Below are 19016 nucleotides of genomic sequence, written 5' to 3'. Positions count from 1 at the left end.
GATTAAGGTCCACATGGGCCTGGAGCTGCAATTTATGAAGGGCCTATTGTGTGCCTTGGAAGGAGGTGTAACAAACGCTTTGGTTGTGAGACTAGTGATGTGACCAGTTAGGTGTCAGGAGACCGCCGGTCACATCACCTCCTCCTACATCCCACCCCGAGAATCCTGACCGCCGGTATGCCGACTAGCAGGGACTATTTCCACTTGTGGGTGTCCACAACACCCATAGAGTGGGAATATAACCTGTAGCGACCGCAAGGGGCTTGTTGCGCTCGCCCCCCCCTACCCATTCGTCATTCCACTGCCGGGATACTGGCGGAGGTATGCCAATTAACCTGTGGGAGGTAACCGGAGTACCCAGAGGAAACTCACACAAGGGGAGAATATACAAACTCCACAGACCCACAACCTCAGTGCTGTATATAAATGTAATCATCTACAATATTATGAAACATAAATTACCTTTAGTAGGAGAGAACTCCACCCCTCTATACTACACTTTCAGATTATCGACACAAGTCCATTCTAGCACATACTTCATTAACCAACAGCAATAGCCTGGTTTAAAGAAAATCACCATAAAACTTGTGAAAGAAACACATGCGGTGGAATGTAATGTCGCTCGAGTCTGGCGGGCGAACTTTGCTGTTTTTTTTTTTAAAGGGGCAACCAGAAGGAAAAATGTCTTCTAAGTGATTGCCCCTTTAAAAAAAGTAATAGTTCAGCCACCGGTCTCGGGCGGCATTACATCCCGCCACTAATAGACTGCCCCTTTCACTCCTTTAGATATTTTTCTGCCACCTGCACTCACACCCTACTTACATTTAAGTTGTGCCGCCTGCCCCTCACATAGTAATTTACCCCTTTTCCACCTATGAGCACGGGTCGCAGCCGGGAGCCTGACACGGGTGCTACCCGGCTGCGGCCCGTGCTCAGTCCCCTTTCCCATCAGCAGTCACCAACCGGCATATTGCCGGGTTGGTGACGCTGCTATTGACGCGGCAGGGGCGGCACTGGAAGTTCACATGATCTCCCAGCACCGCCGTTCCATACAGTGTAAACGGGAGCCGTGTCGCATCGGCACACATGGAGCGCTCTAGTCAGATTGCTTAGATTTTAAGCAGCGATCGCTCCGTGAGTATCCCCCTTTAGACAGAGCGTCTTTAGCCTGTAGGCATGACCCCCTGCCGTTTATAGTAAACAGACCTCTTCACAAACAGATCCAGGCCCGGTGGATCAGAGTAAACACTAACCAGTTTATTACAAACTGGCCATCTGTTATATATTATGACAAAGACATTCTTCCTACACAGAATATATCTGAGAAAGTGGTACACAGAAAAATGACATTTTCATAACTATTGTACACCACAAGAAGTACCTGCTGGAAGACACATGGTAAACATTGCTTTCTTCTTGGTTGGAGCACTTATAAATTAAACACAGGATAGGCTACTATGTGTTCGAGGTGCTTGTAGAATATCATTTATAGCAGCTGATAGAAGTCACCCGGTTCATTCACAGAGGTTGTGGCCACCATGTGCCTGAGGGGCTCTCTGCTTAGGTGACAGAAGGAAAAGGGGATAATAGTCCACAGAATAGCGTATGATTATGTTTGATTTATTGTGCCGTGCCATACCATACCATACCATATCTCTTAATTTATGATTGCTATCACCTGTGGTGGAACACCTTTCTTATCAATTAACGAGTTCAACACAGGTAATGGAAATCATAAATTAAGAGGGAAGTCCTGGAACAAAGCTCTTTGTCGCTCTTGGAATGGGTCACATTGGGATGTATGTCCTTCTCTTACTACTTTTTCTGCCAAACCACACCCTCACTAAGCCATCACTTTCAATGGTCACTTTTTGATCTGTCTAGACAGGTTTTATACAATATATACTTTAATAGGTACACTTAAACCAATATAAATGAAAAATATAAAAATGTAAAATAAGTATCTTCTGATAATGATACAACATGCCAGGCACCCAACAAGCCAAATACAGGTGCCACCAGGGCAGCAATGGTCCTAGACTTTAGTTACAGCCTTGGACCTCGGTGTAAAAATACTATATACAGTAAGGCCACATGAAACAAAGAAAACTTGGACATCGGTCCTCAGTAAGGCTGAGGAAATACATTTTTGAGTGCATATTAAGCAGCTCAAAAACTGGGCAAAATGGATGAATACATTATTTTGTCAGTGCTATTTGTGATGACTGGAAATCATTCTCATGTTTTCGTGACTTTTAAATATCATGCATTTCTGTATCCTCTGCTCACTACTTATCTTTGTTTTATGTTTCCACAGACATTCATTGTCCTGAATAAGGGCAAAGCAATATTTCGGTTCTCTGCTACCAAAGCTTTATATCTACTGGACCCTTTCAATCCTTTGAGAACTGGGGCTATTAAAGTGCTGATCCACTCATATCCTTTGAAAAATATATATAAATTGGTTTTTCTGTCATTCGTTTCTTTTACGAACCTCACTATGCAATTAACACCGCTTTCACATAGCTAAAGCAGATCCTTCCCAGGTGCAACCCGCTTGAGACCCGTTCAGACTGGCGGCATCAAGCAGGCAAATTGCCAGGTTGGTGACGTGTGTGCCACATCAAACCTAGCCTCTGTCGCTAGCGTCCTTGTTTATGCTAATGAAGGACGGAACGTGGTCATTCCGTTTTTCATTAACATTATCCCAGTGTGTACTGCCAATCGCTGCTGACGGGCATTCATTCCGATGTCTGAACAAATGCCCATCACCTCAGTGTGTACCCGGCTTTAGAGTGTTACCTGCTATTTACTGCTATTTTTTTCAGGTTACTCCCTAGTAAGAATTTGGGGTTTATTTACGAAGCGTCAGGTTCTAAAACTTAGTGCTTCTGATTGTGTAAATGGGCAATATTTAAAAGGGAAATTATTTTAGTATCGGTGTCTTGCCAGTAAAATCATTGCCTTTCTAAATATTGGGCATACACGCAATCAGAAGCGCTGGGTTTTAAAACCCAATTCTTTATGAATTAACACCTTTGTCTTTTTTCTGTGTTAATGTGTGAATGACTGTACTAAGTTTAGCATTTTCTGCTGTACTTTAGAAGATAGTTCCCATATTTATTCCATATGGTATTGAATGCCAGAGCCGTAACTAGGTGTGTGCCGATGGTGCCTTGCCCACAGCGCAAATGAACTGAGGGCGCACCTTCGGGCATCACACCCACACGGCCACTAGCTCCGGGTCCAGACTCACTGCTGAATGCAACGCTGCCTGCGTCCCGCTGAAGCCACCGCCCGCTGTCTGCCATAATGTGTAAAAAAGGGGACGCTGTCTGCCGTAATGTGTAAAAAGGGGGACGCTGTCTGCCGTAATGTGTAAAAAGGGGGACGCTGTCTGTTGTAATGTGTAGAAAGGGGGACTGTCTGCAGTAATGTGTAAAAGGGTCTCTACCTGGTGTAGTGGCGCTACTGTGCGGCGTAATTTGAATAATGGAGACTACTGTGCACCGTAGTATGAATTGGTATTATTTTGTGGCCACACCCCTTCCCTATGAAGCCACGCCCCTACATTTTTTGCGCGTGCCGTAGGCGCGCACTGCCCATATTTTACATAAGGGAGGGGGGGCGCCAATGCCGTTTCTTGCACACAGTGCTAAAATGCCTAGTTACGGCACTGTTGAATGCTATTTAATACTATTAACATACAAATACTAATGTTATATTTTAAATACACCTTAGTGGCATCAAATAATATGTGCGGCTTATTCCACGAGAATACCCGTTTTTTGGGGGGAGGTACCTGCAAATATTAAGGCTCTCTTGACTGTATGAAGGATGGACCACAGCAGATGATGATGATGATGATGATGATAATAATAATAATAGTAATGATAATAATAATAGTAATGATAATAATAATAATAATTGTATTTATATAGCGCTCTTTCTCCAAACAGGACTCAAGGCGCTTTACAGACATCAAAACAATGCACATAAAACAGAAGATTAATACAGCTATACACAAGCCACAAAGACATAAAAATGAAAACCTAGAATGCATACAGTAATCATAATGCAGGATTGGTGTAGGCATTTTGAGTAAAAACTTCCATTGGTTATGTATTCCACCCTCACAAGGTACCAGGTGAGGCAGCCATCTTGGGCGCACTGTGAAGGATTACCCAGGGTGGAATAGTCTACCCCTAGAAGAGATGCCACAAAATGGGGGTGATTCAGCATCCTAACGTTCAGAGTAGGATCCCAACAAAACTATTTTTTATCCCATCCACAAGTGTACCAGATGAGGCAGCTATGTTGGGTGCACTATGAAGGTTACACTGTGGGAGGTGAGCCATACACGGGCCCAATGCATATGTAGGAAAATGGACACGTAGTCGTATGATATAACCTGTATGGAACAATCCACATGAGGAACATCCTGCCCGCAGAGGAATCATCTGAGGCAACCATCTAGGGTGCACTGCGTAAGATGATAGCAGGCAGGATGTGCAATCAGTGGAGGTACACCTCACAGTAATCTCACACGGTGGGGTGGAAGTATGCATTAAAAATTATTATTATTATTTTTTTAAAAGCACATGCGGAGAACACCTTTGCAGGTAACCAATGAAAGAAGGGAAATTATCCTGGTCTCATAGGAGCAGTACGGGTGGGTGTGAAAAATGTGGGCAGCACACTAAAGTCCGATGGAAATGTCTTTGCTGGGCCTGGTCCTGGTGCTCTCCCCCCAGTGCTCTCTGCTCACCTTCTCATCTTGAGGGGTTGGCCCATAGGGCAGTCCTGATGTTCTCTGCCAGAGAGGTAGTAGGCCTGGTCCTAGTGATCTCATTACAGTGGTGTGGTGAGTCCACATAATGTTCCTGAGTTCTTTCTTGCCTCAGTCGCCATTTCCGATAGCAGCCGCGTTTCTATAGGGACCACAAACCTGTCAGATTTACCGAGCTGTGGAATGTCTTGGCAGCTAATGCTCTCTTCAGATGGCGTTAGCCGCTGTAGCTATATATCCTACAGTCTGCAAAATTTACTGGGAGAGGGTTCCTCCTAAGCCTTCCCTGGCAATTATTGCCCATGTCCATGCATGTGATTAACAGTACATATGAGCAATCTATAATTTCTTATTGCTGTGAATAGCAGCAATAAGAAATTATAATTATTGGTTTTAAAACCTGATGATTGGTATATATGCCCCTTAACATGGAAATTACTATTTTAAGGAGAGACATGTTGGCAAAGGTCTTGATCAAATAGCAAAATATATTCCATGTAGAAATATGGATATACTCACTATAGTCATGTATGCTACCAGCCTGTCTACAATAACAGTTTGCCAGTCAATAGTTTTATATTTTATTCCCATATTCTAGCAATAGGCAATTCATTATTTTGAGCCCTCATGTCTATTAATATTGAGATGATATCATATGGTGTTATTTCTTATAAACATGATGCTGAAATACAAGCAGGGTGATGCTTAATGAGATTTTGTGTAGTGTTTATTCATACAACCTAGTGGCACAGGCCCTGTATAGTGCATGTCATTTTTATATGGTTTTATGCTTTCTGATTTATGACATTTTCCTTAAATTTTCTTTACAATATTCAGTTTTTTTATTATGATAACAATCTTAACAAATTGTGTCTTTATGACCATGAGTGACCCACCTTCCTGGTCCAAAAATGTGGAGTAAGTATGTTGTATCCACCTATAATACACTAGTGATCATATATGTGTAAATTGCAATAGATATCCATATAATACATGGTAATAATACCTGTCTAATACATAAGTTATGTTTAATATTTGTATAAACTCTATGGGGCATATGTGATAGGGTTCGAGTTTGCTGGAGGTGCGGGATTCCGTCCGATCTTTGACTTTTTTAAAGCGTCAATCATTTACAAGGCATGGTTTTGTATTGTAAATGATTTCATCCCACACCTCTGGTAAATTCAGACCCTATTACATATACCCCTATATGTTTTGATATCATTGTTTCGGTGTTTATTAGGAAAATGTCTGTTTTTGTGTTTTGTTTTGTTTTTAATAATACATTAACTGCTGTATATGAATGGATATTAGGGGGGTCCTAGAATTTCCATATGTGTAAAAGCACTAGGAATGTTGCCTTTTGGGCTATATATGTTCACTTCTAGTGCGATTTCTAAAATTCTGTGCATGTAGTATACTGTAGTTGTCTATACAGAGCCTGGACGGTCTGGTCACACAGAGCTGGGAAGGCCGAGTGCACGCAATTTCCAGCTCTCCGTTTGTCTCCCGCCCATGTTTGTCCCCCTGCTAAGAAATACGGGGGGGTGCCACAAGTCCACCCACCCCTGATTTGTAGCACCCCCCCATCCCCTGTGAATAGTGTCCGTGCACCCCTTTCATGGCGCGTGCGTCCAGAGCCGGCCCTAACCAATATGATGCCCTAGGCAAGATTTTGGCTGGTGCCCCCTAGCAACGCCGCTGGTTCCGCCTCTGACCTTGCACCATTACCCCTCACCCATAGCAGTTCTTATTTTGGTGTTTGTACCCCCTATATTTTAAATAGGAACAGTTCACACATTTGGTGCACAGCCCAAAAAGGGGTGTGTTTTTGCTGGCAAGGGGCATGGCCACACAATTAACCCCAATTCCAATTATGCCACACAGTACTGCACTTTATTCACATTTGATCATGCAATACTTTCCATAATTCATATTACATCCCACAGTAGTATCACTTTTCCTTATAAACGTTACTCCTCACAGTAGAGCCCCTTATGCACATTACATCACAATTAATTGCTCCTTATTCACATTACACCACACCCTATTGCTATTTAGTCACATTAGACGACACAGTAATGCCTTTTCTAAACGCAACGTCACATAGTAGAGCACCTAAAACGCATAATGCCACATAGTAATGCCCCTAACACATATGAGACACATTATTAATGTCCTTATAAACATAATGTGCCTTACACATTATGACAACCTTTATTAATGCCCTTTTACACATAATGTCCCTTACACATATGACGCACATTATTAATGCCCTTATACACATAATGACATACATAGTGCCCCTTACACATATGTTGCACATTATTAATGCATTTTTACATGACACACATAATACTCCTTACACATATTCTGAACACTACTGCACAACCAACCCACTCACATGCACACAGCACTCACACTGCCACTTGCACTGTGACCTCTGCCACTGCTTGGATACAGATGTGTCCTCATAAATATTGCCTCAATGCTAACGTCGGGCACATTTTTTTTAATGAAAATGCATCTTATTTGCATTGCTATGTGGCTAGAATGCACAAACAGCTTCTGCTGATTAAAATGATATGCAGCACGCCTATATACTGTGTGAGACTGTGGCTGTATCTGCATATGAAATGCTACACACATAATATAGGCATGCCGCATATCATTTTAATCAGCAGAAGCTGCTGATGCCCCTAGGCACATCAAATGCCCTAGGCAATTGCCTAGTTTGCCTATAGCTATGGCCGGCTCTGCGTGCGTCCCTTTCACGTGCATGCGCATGCCAGGGACACTTTTTCGTCCCCAGTCCATCCCTGTGTGTATATAGCATATCCCAGACATCGCCTGCTGCCATAAGTGAGTTAACCATATGGCCGTTTCGGTGCTGACATTCAACTTTGACAGGGTATCTATATCTATCTATCTATCTATCTATATATACATACAGGGTCGGACTGGCCCACAGGGGAATCCACCAGTGGGCCCCACTGCCTGTGGGCCCTCCTCCTCTAGGAATCAGGTTCCAGAATGTATCCTAGTGCACTTGAATTATATATTATACTTATGTTGCATTATACTTCACAATAATATGGTTTATTATATATTTGCCAAGGGGAACAGAACATGTACTCTGTAACGTTTAGCCAAACCTCTGTGGTGGCTGGCCACACCTTTAAGCATGGGCCCCTACAACAGCATCCCCCGGTGGGCCCTCCATGCCCCAGTCCGACAGTGTGTGTGTGTGTGTGTGTGTGTGTGTGTGTGTGTGTGTGTGTGTGTGTGTGTGTATATATATATATATATATATATATATATATATATATATATATATATATATATATATATATATATATATTAGAGCTGTGCAGCGGGCACTTTTCGTGTTTTGGTTCTGGTTTCATATTCAAGTTTTCGATCTGGATTGGTTTTCCCAAATCCACCCTTTAAGGTTTTGGTTTTGGTTTTGGATCTGGATGATTTTTAAAAAAACCATAAAAACAGCTAAAATCACATAATTTTGGGGTAATTTCGATCCTATGGTATTATTAACCTCAATAACATTCATTTACACTCATTTCCAGTCTATTCTGAACACCTTACACCTCACAGTAGTTTTTAGGCCAAAAGGTTGCACTGAGGTGGCTGGATGACTAAGCTAAGTGACACAAGTGTGCGGCACAAACACCTGGCCCATCTAGGAGTGACACTGCAGTGGCAGACAGGATGGCAATAAAAAAAACTAGGCCAAAACAGCACATCATGCAAAGAAGAAAAAGAGGTGCAATTAGGTAGCTGTATGACTAAGCTAAGTGTTAGGTTACTGGTGCTCAGAACAAGGGAGATGTTCATGAAGTGAGTTCAGAGCACCAGGACGTAACGCTGGGAAAGGGGAATGGAAAGGGAATAGCCCCTGGCGCCCTAACTCTGTTGTCTCACCCGTGCTGTCAGAAATCCCTTGCGAGACTATGGTTTCTTGAGCCCTTGGCAGCCGCGTTTGAAGGGCGGATTATGTCTGCCCAACTCCGATGCCCCCCGGTCTTAGTGAGAGACAAAGGGAAATCCGAGACAGGATGATAACAAGAGGCCCTCTAACTAAGCAAACAGGCCAGGGGCTACAAGCTAACTAAAAACCTAAAGTATGTGCGGAGAAACCGCCAAAGGAAAATAACAACAAAGGAAATGCTGATCACACGCCGACACAATACCTTTGTGTACCGGCGGTGACAGCATAAGCAGAACCCTCTGCAAAACACCAGGGACAGAAACAATAATGAAATATAGCGGCCTAGGCCAACGGACGCGGCAGTGCCGCTACTCACGGAACCGGTACGAATACTGGCAAACGGACAGGAACCCTCAATGATGCCGACACACACTCTCAGAACTGGAGGACAGGCAGAATCCCAAACGACAGACCGGTGGACACCAGGAAACCAGGAACTTGACCAGGGATAGGCAAAGCCACTGGACCTCAGGGCAGGAACGCCTCACAGCAGGACACGGGATCAGACACAGGAATCGACACAGGGACTGACACAGGAATCAACACAGGAAGCAGCTAGTCAGACACTGCTATACAGGAGCTCAGGGACTGGCAGGAACCAGGTCAGACTTCAAGCAGACTGAAAACCAAGAAATTTCACCAGCATCTGTGAATTGCAGTCAGCCAGCATATAACAGAGAGGCCTAATTAATAATCCCATGCAGCTGCCCTGTTGCATGATTCCAAACTGACAAGATGCAATTAGCAGCCAGGTGAGGCTGAACACATGGGAACAAGCTGCAATTACACAGACTCACCAGCGGCAGCAGACAAGAGAATTCTAAAACAGAGCAACAGAAAATCCTGGCATGCAAGACAACTTTATAAACATAAAATAGGAATGAACCACTACCTGTGGTTCATAACAGTATCCCCTCCTTAAGGGTGAGCCCCGAGCACCCCATGACACCCACGGGGAACATAAATAGAAGTATAACATGAAATACAGAACAAAACTGCAAAACAGGAATGAGCCACAGCCGTGGCTCATAACACTAAGCGACACAAGTGTGCGGCACAAACACCTGGCCTATCTAGGAGTGGCACTGCAGATGCAGACAGGATGGCACTTAAAACAACTAGGCCCCAAACAGCACATCATGCAAAGAAGAAAAAGAGGTGCAATGAGGTAGCTGTTTGACTAAGCTAAGCGACACAAGTGTGCGGCACAAACAACATGGGACGTGCTGGAATTTGCCCAGATGTAATAAACACACAATATTGGTGGCACAGAAGAGCGTACCCCTAAACCACACACACACATGGCAAAGCCTGTAAAATTAATTTGGATAATAATAACCCTTTTATTTGGAGCTATTATAATAATATGCAGCACAGGTGAGCATACCCCTACACCATACAGGGCAAACCCTGTAAAAATTATTTGGATAATCATATAAGTAATGTATATAACCCTTATATTTGGAGTAAATAATATACAGTACAGGACACCACCACTGGACTTATGGCAGCACAAGACACCACCACTGGACTGATGCAGCACAAGACAGTACCACTGGACTGGACTTTTACGGCAGTACCCCTGAACTTATACGGCAGTACCCCTGGACTTGTACGGCAGTGTCAGACAGGATGGCACTTTAAAAACCTAGTCCCCAAACAGCACATGATGCAAAGAAGAAAAAGAGGTTCAAGATGGAATTGTCCTTGGGCCCTTCCACCCACCCTTATGTTGTATAAACAGGACATGCACACTTTAGCAAACCAATCATTTCAGCGACAGGGTCTGCCACACGACTGTGGCTGAAATGACTGGTTTGTTTGGGCCCCCACCAAAAAAGAAGCAATCAATCCCTCCTTGCACAAACTGGCTCTACAGAGGCAAGATGTCGACCTCATCCTCATACTCCGATTCCTCACCCCTTTCAGTGTATACATCCTCCTCCTCACAGAGTATTAATTAATCTGCACTGGAATCCACCATCACAGGTCCCTCTGTACTTTCTGGAGGCAATAGCTGGTAAAGGTCTACCCGGAGGAATTTATCATTCATTTTGATGAACATCATCTTCTCCACATTTTCTGGAAGTAATCTCCTACACCGATCGCTGACAAGGTTACTGGCTGCATAAACACTCTTTTGGAGTACACACTGGAGGGGGGGCAACTTAGGTAAAATATATCCAGTTTGTGCAAGGGCATCCAAATTGCCTCTTTTTCCTGCCAGTATACGTACGGACTGTCTGACATGCCTACTTGGATTCTGTCACTCACCTAATCCTCCACCATTCTTTCAATGGTGACAGAATCATATGAAGTGACAGTAGACATGTCAGTAATCGTTGGCAGGTCCTACAGTCCGGACCAGATGTCAGCACTCGCTCCTGATTGCTTTGCATCACCGCCAGCGGTTGGGCTAGGAAATCTAATCCTTTTCCTTGCAGCCCCAGTTGCGGGAGAAAATGAAGGAGGATCTGTTGACGGGTCACGTTCCGCTTGAGTTGACAATTTACTCACCAGCATGTCTTTGAACCTCTGCAGACTTGTGTCTGCCGGAAAGAGAGATACAACGTAGGCTTTAAACCTAGGATCGAGCACAGTGGCCAAAATGTAGTGCTCTGATTTCAGCAGATTGACCACCCTTGAATTCTGGCAAAGTGAATGAAGGGCTCCATCCACACGTCCCACATACTTAGCGGAATCGCTCTGTCTAAGCTCCTCCTTCAGTTTCTCCAGCTGCTTCTGCAAAAGCCTGATGAGGGAAATTACCTGACTCAAGCTGGCAGTGTCTGAACTGACTTCATGTGTGGCAAGTTTGAAGGGTTGCAGAACCTTGCACAAGACGGAAATCATTCTCCACTGCGCTTGAGTCAGGTGCATTACCTCTCCTTTGCCTACATCGTAGGTGGATGTATAGGCTTGAATGGCCTTTTGTTGCTCCTCCATCCTCTGAAGCATATAGTGGTTAATTCCACCTCGTTACCACCTCTTGCTTCAGGTGATGGCAGGGCAGGTTCAGGAGTGTTTGCTGGCGCTCCAGTCTTTGGCACGCAGTGGCTGATTGTCGAAAGTGGCCTGCAATTTTTCGGGCCATCGACAGCATCTCCTGCATGCCCCTGTCATTTTTTTTTTAATTCTGCACCACCAAATTAATTGTATGTGCAAAACATGGGACATGCTGGAATTTGCCCAGATGTAATGCACGCACAATATTGGTTGCGTTGTCTGAGATCACAAATCCCCAGGAGAGTCTAATTGGGGTAAGCCATTGTGCGATGATGTCCTTCAGTTTTTGTAAGAGGTTGTCAGTGGTGTGCCTCTTATGGAAAGTGGTGATACATAGCGTAGCCTGCCTAGGAACGAGTTGGTGTTTGCGAGATGCTGCTACTGGTGCTGCTGCTGTTGTTGCTGCGGGAGGCAATACATCTACCCAGTGGGCTGTCACAATCAAATAGTCCTTAGTCTGCCCTGTTCCACTTGTCCACATGTCCATGGTTAAGTGGACAGTGGGTACAACTGCATTTTTGAGGACACTTTTTCTGACGTCTCTGTACATTCTTGGTATCGCCTGCCTAGTGAAGTGGAACCTAGATGGGATTTGGAACCAGGGACACACTGCCTCCATCAATTCTCCCACTGAGCTAATGGCGAGTACTGGACGCACGTCTAACACCAACATAGCTGTCAAGGCCTCAGTTATCTGCATTGCAACAGGATGACTGCTGTCATATTTCATCTTCCTTACAAAGGACTATTGGACAGTCAATTGCTTAGTTGAAGTAGTAGAAGTGGTCTTCTGACTTCCCCTCTGGGATGACGATCAACTCCCAGCAGCAACAGCAGCAGTAGGTGTACCACTCAAGGATCCTCCGGAGGATTCCCGGTTAGGAGAGGACTCCTCAGTCTTGCCAGTGACATGGCCTGCAGGACTACTGACGTTCCTGACTGAGGAGGAAGTTGACTTTGAGGGATTTGGTGGTGTGACTTGCAGGATCTTGGGTACAAGACGAAGAAGAGATTCAGGTGTCAGTGGACTACTTACACTCTTACCCAAAGTTTCACAACTTGACACTGACTTCTGATGAATGCGCAGTAGGTGACGTATAAGGGAGAATGTTCCTAGGTGGTTAACGTCCTTTCCCCTACTTATTACAGATTGACAGAGGCAACACACAGCTCGACACCTGTTGTCCGGATTTGTGGAGAAATAATTCCACACCAAAGAGGTGGCTTTTTTTGTATTTTGCCCAGGCATCACAATGGGCTTATTCATCCCATGGACAACAGGTGTCTCCCCCGGTGCCTGATTTAAGCAAACCATATCACCATCAGAATCCTCATCGTCAACTTCCTCCTCAGCACCAGCAACACCCATATCCTCGTGAAATGGTAGAAGGAGCCACCTCTTCCCATCCAGTGTTGGGAAGGTCAGGCATCGCAACCACCGACACACTTGGACTCTCCTTGGGGATTTGTGATACCAACTTAGAACACACAGTTCTTTGCTGTGCTTTTGCCAGCTGAACTCTTATAATTTTTCTAGCGGGAGGATGAGGGCTTCCATCGTCATGTGAAGCTGAACCACTAGTCATGAACATAGGCCAGGGCCTTAGCCATTCCTTGCCACTCCGTGTCATAAATGGCATATTGGCAAGTTTACGTTTCTCCTCAGTCCATTTCAATTTATTTTTTGAGGTCTTTTTACTGAACTTTGGCTTTTTGGATTTTACATGCCCCCTGCTATCACATTGGGCATCGGCCTTGGCAGACAACGTTGATGGCATTTCATCGTCTATGTTATGACTAGTGGCAGCAGCTTCAGCACTAGGAGGAAGTGGTTCTTGATCTTTCCCTATTTTATCCTCCAAATATTTGTTCTCCATTATTTTTCTGGAGTTATATAACAATATGCGGTACAGGAGAGCGTACCTCTACACCACATAGGGCAAACCCTGTGAAAATCATTTGGATTAAATATTAATAACCCCTTTATTTGGAATAAATAATATACAGCACAGGACAGCACCACTGAATTTATATGGCAGCACCAGTGGACTAGACTTATACGGCAGTACCACTGGAATTATATGGCAGTATCACTGGACTTATACAGCAGTACCACTGGACTGAATTTATATGGCAGTATCACTGGATTTATACGCCAGTACTACTGGAATTATACTGCAGTATCACTGGAATTATAAGGCAGTATCAATGGAATTACACGGCAGTACCATTGGACTTATACGGTAGTACCACTGGACTGGATTTATATGGCAGTATCACTGGACTTATACGTCAGTACCACTGGAATTATACGGCATTGTCACTGGAATTATACAACAGTATCACTGGATTTATACACCAGTACCACTGGATTTGTTTATACGGCAGTACCACTGGATATATACGGCAGTGCCACTGGAATTATGCAGCAGTACCACTGGAATTATACAGCAGTATCACTGGAGTTATACGGCAGTACCACTAGACATATACGACAGTATCACTGGAATTATACAGCAGTATCACTGAAATTATACAGCAGTATCACTGGAATTATACAGTAGTATCATTGGAGTTATACAGCAGTATCACTGGAATTATATAGCAGCACCACTGGATTTATATGGCTGTACCACTGGACTGGATTTATATGGCAGTATCACTGGATTTATATGGCAGTATCACTGGACTTGTACAGCAGTATCACTGGAATTATACGGCAGTACCACTGGATTTATATGGCAGTACCACTGGACTGGATTTATATGGCAGTATCACTGGAATTATACGGCAGTATCACTGGAATTTATGGCGGTACAATTGGACATATACGGCAGTATCACTGGATTTATATGGCAGTACCACTGGACATATACGGCAGTATCACTGGATTTATATGGCAGTACCACTGGACATATACGGCAGTATCACTGGATTTATATGACACTACCACTGGACATATACGGCAGTATCACTGGACATATACAGCAGTACCACTGGACATATACAGCAACACAGGGACACCAACACTGGACTGATGCAGGACAACACAGCACCACTGCAATGGACTGGATTTATACAGTAGCACTGGATATATGGCAGCAGAGGACACCACCACTGTGACTGGACTGATGTAGCACAAGACACCACCACTGGACTGATGCAGCACAAGACAGCACCACTGGACTGGACTTATACAGCAGCACTGGACATATGGCAGCAGAGGACACCACCACTGTGACTGGACTGATGCAGCACAAGACACTACCACTGTACTGATGCAGGACAACACAGCACTACTGCAATGGACTGGACTTATACAGCAGCACTGGACATATGGCAGCAGAGGACACCACCACTGTGACTGGACTGATGCAGCACAAGACACTACCACTGTACTGATGCAGGACAACACAGCACTACTGCAATGGACTGGACTTATACAGCAGCACTGGACATATGGCAGCAGAGGACACCACCACTGTGACTGGACTGATGCAGCACAATACACCGCTACTGAACTCATGCAGCAGAACACAGCACCACTGGACTGGACTTATACAGCAGCACTGGACATATGGCAGCAGAGGACACCACCACTGTGACTAGACTGATGCAGCACAAGACACCACCACTGTTTTGATGCAGCAGAACACAGCACCACTGGACTGGATTTATACAGCAGCACTGGACATATGGCAGCAGAGGACACCACCACTGTGACTGGACTGATGCAGCACAAGACACCACCACTGTTTTGATGCAGCAGAACACAGCACCACTGGACTGGATTTATACAGCAGCAGTGGGCATATGGCAGCAGAGGACACCACCACTGTGACTGGTCAGTGGACTGACTGATGCACAGGACACTACCACTGGTCTGATGCAGGACAACACAGCGACACTGTAAGGGACTTATTATACAGCAGCACTGGACATATGGCAGCAGAGGACACCACCACTGTGACTGGATTGACGTAGCACAAGACACCACCACTGGACTGATGCAGGACAACACAGCACTACTGCAATGGACTGGACTTATACAGCAACACTGGACATATGACAGCAGAGAACACCACCACTGTGACTGGACTGATGCAGCACAAGACACCACCACTGTACTGATGCAGCAGAACACAGCACCATTGGACTGGATTTATACAGCAGCACTGGACATATGGCAGCAGAGGACACCACCACTCTGACTGGACTGATGCAGCACAAGACACTATCACTGTACTGATGCAGGAGACACATCCTCTCGCTACACTCTCTAATGCCGGAGTGAAAATGGCGGTGACGTGCCGCTCCTTATATGGAATCCAAACCCCGCGAGAATCCGACAGCAGGATGATGACGTTTTGCCTCGTTCTGGTTTCTGAGGCAGGCTGGAAAACCCGACCCTGACTCTGATCCGGGCCCGGGTAGTGAAGTTTGGGGGGAAGGTTTGGTTCTCAGGGAACCTAACCCGCTCATCTCTAATATATATATATATATATATATATATATAATATATTCAGTGCCGGACCTAACCAATATGATGCCCTAGGCAAGACTTTGGCTGGTACCCAATAGCACAGACACTAGTTCCACCTCTGACACTGTACCCCTTTCCCCGCAACATCACCCCTCACCCATAGCAGTCCTCATTTTGGTGCTTCTACCCCCTATATTTAAAATAGGGACAGTGTGCACATTCGGTGTGCAGTCCAAAATGGGGTGTGTTCTTGCTGGGAAGGGGCATGGCCAAAACAATAATACCCCGAGTTGGAATTTACGCCATACACTAATGCAACTTTATTCACATTATATCATGCAATAGTGTCTCTTATTCACGTTACATCACACAGTAGTACCACATCACTCCTCACAGTAGTGTCCCTTATTCATATTACACCACACCATATTGTTCTTTATTCACATTAGACCACACAGTGCCCTTTCTATACGTTACGCCACAAAGTACACCTTATACACATAATGCCGCACATGAGTAATGCCTTTATACACATAATACACATAGGGGGTCATTCCGAGTTGTTCGCTCGCTAGCAGATTTTAGCAGCATTGCTCACGCTAGGCCGCCGCCCTCTGGGAGTGTATCTTAGCTTAGCAGAATAGCGAACAAAAGATTAGCAGAATTGCGAATAGAAAATTCTTAGCAGTTTCTGAGTAGCTCCAGACCTACTCACAGATTGCGATCAGCTCAGGCCGTTTTGTTCCTGGTTTGACATCACAAACACGCCCTGCGTTCTGCCAGCCACTCCCCCGTTTCTCCAGACACTCCCGTGTTTTTTCCTGGCACGCCTGCGTTTTTCCGCACACTCCCAGAAAACGGCCAGTTCCCGCCCAGAAACACCCACTTCCTTTCAATCACACTCCGATCACTTCAACGATGAAAATTCTTCGTTCGGACGTGAGTAATTCTACTAAGTTTTGTGCTAAAATACTTACCGCATGCGCACTGCGTACCATGCGCATGCGCATTTTTGCCTTAATTCCTCCGTTGCGAAAATCGGCAACAAGCGAACAACTCGGAATGACCCCCATAATACCACACAGTAACGCCCCTTACACATATGACACACGTTATTAAAGCCCTTATACACATAATGTCCCTTACACATACGCCACACATTATTAATGCCCTTAAACGCAAAATGATACACATAATGCCCCTTACACATATGCCGCACATTAGTAACGCATTTCGTATGCAGATAGAGCCGCAGTCACACACAGAATATAGGCATGCTGCATATCATTTTAATCAGCAGAAGCTGCTTGTGCCCCTAGGCATTTGCCTAGTTTGCCTATGCCTAGGGCCTACTCTCACCTTGCACTTATCACTACTTTATCTCTTCTCCAGGCTTAATACATCTGCATCACTGTCTCCTACTACTGACCATTCCTTCACTGTCTCCTCTCATGATTCCCCCCCACACACACACACACACACACACACAAACTTTTACTAACAAGTAGTGTACCCCCTCCCCTGACCTCTCCTCCTCTTTCCTCAGTTGTATCTCTGTCTCTCTGTTATCTCTTCCTGGATGTCCCAGCATTTTCTTAGACTGTGCTGCTCATCTTCTTACTCTCACCCCATAATTTAATTATCTATTGACGATGCAATTATCTCCTCTAGTCTGCCACTCCTCTCCTACAAGCCCTACTTTGGCTTCCATTCCCCTTCGGGTCCCAGTTTAAGCTTCTCACACTCACTTACAAAACCCTCACCCACTCCTGTGCCATTTACATCTCTGGCCTCATCTCCTTTCACATTCCCGATGGTCCTCTTTGCTCTACAAATGAATACTGCCTCTACTGCCAACTGATTACTTCCTCCCACTCCTGCCTCCAAGATTTTGCTCCATACTTCTGAAATTCTCTCCCTCTCCCTGTCAGTTTCTCCACCTCTTTTCATAACTTCAAATGGTGTCTTAAGACCCCCTTCTTAATCAAACCCAGCCATATTTCATCTTAACCCTCTGATCCATGCTTACTTTCTACCCCATCTGTGCCACTCTGTCTGTCTGCCACTCCCCTTTAGAATGTAAGCTCTCACAAGCAGGGACCTCTTTCCTCATGTGCTATGGCTTCCCTTTCTTATGCACTATGTAGACAAAAGTGATTGGACACCCCCACGCAAGCGAAATGGTCTGCCCCTGCAGCAGACAATTGTTTGTGAAGGTATAAAATGGGTAGAGGGGCACTGATTAGATTATTTGCTAACAAAATGGCTTGCCAGAAGGAGTTAACCAAGATTGAAAGGGAAATCATCGTTGGCTGCTCGAATGGAGGTATAAGTGTGAGAAGAATTGTAGATGTTAGGAAGGTTCCTAAATCCACTGTGCCTTTTGTCACAAATGTGTGGCAGAATAACAGGAATGCACCTTGTCCTTAAAGACCCCCCGAAACTGCATCCCAGGAACTGAAGAGTGCTAACCTGGGTATTTCGAAAAAATGGGGGTCGTCCCATGCATACCACTGCACATGGTCACTAATGTGCCAGTTTTGACAAGAACACTTCATAGTGAAGCCCATGCACTTGGATATTAAGGGTGAGCAGCTGCTCATAAACCTCTAATCACAAAGAAAAATGCTGCCCAGCTCTTCTGATGGTGTAAAAAGTGCAAAAACTGTGCAGTGGAACAATGGCAGCGAGTGTTATGGAGTGACGAATCACGATTCACACACTTTCAG

The 19016-nt window shown here is 44.8% G+C and overlaps 1 protein-coding gene across 2 annotated transcripts in view; it reads left to right on the top strand.

The window, feature by feature from the left end:
- The window catches only part of SCN4A (sodium voltage-gated channel alpha subunit 4), a 275899-nt gene that overhangs the window by 146555 nt on the left and 110328 nt on the right, over window positions 1–19016 (top strand). For both annotated transcript variants that reach the window (XM_063959465.1, XM_063959466.1), the window contains exons 3-4: window positions 2318–2437; window positions 5619–5707. In XM_063959465.1, coding sequence (XP_063815535.1) covers window positions 2318–2437; window positions 5619–5707 — 209 coding nt within the window. The remainder of the gene's footprint in view (window positions 1–2317; window positions 2438–5618; window positions 5708–19016) is intronic.

The sequence above is a fragment of the Pseudophryne corroboree genome, chromosome 3 (genome assembly GCF_028390025.1).
Source record: "Pseudophryne corroboree isolate aPseCor3 chromosome 3, aPseCor3.hap2, whole genome shotgun sequence".
Taxonomy (NCBI): Eukaryota; Metazoa; Chordata; class Amphibia; order Anura; family Myobatrachidae; genus Pseudophryne; species Pseudophryne corroboree.
The sequence above is the reverse complement of the archived record's forward strand: the minus strand, read 5'-3'. Positions and strand labels throughout refer to the sequence as shown.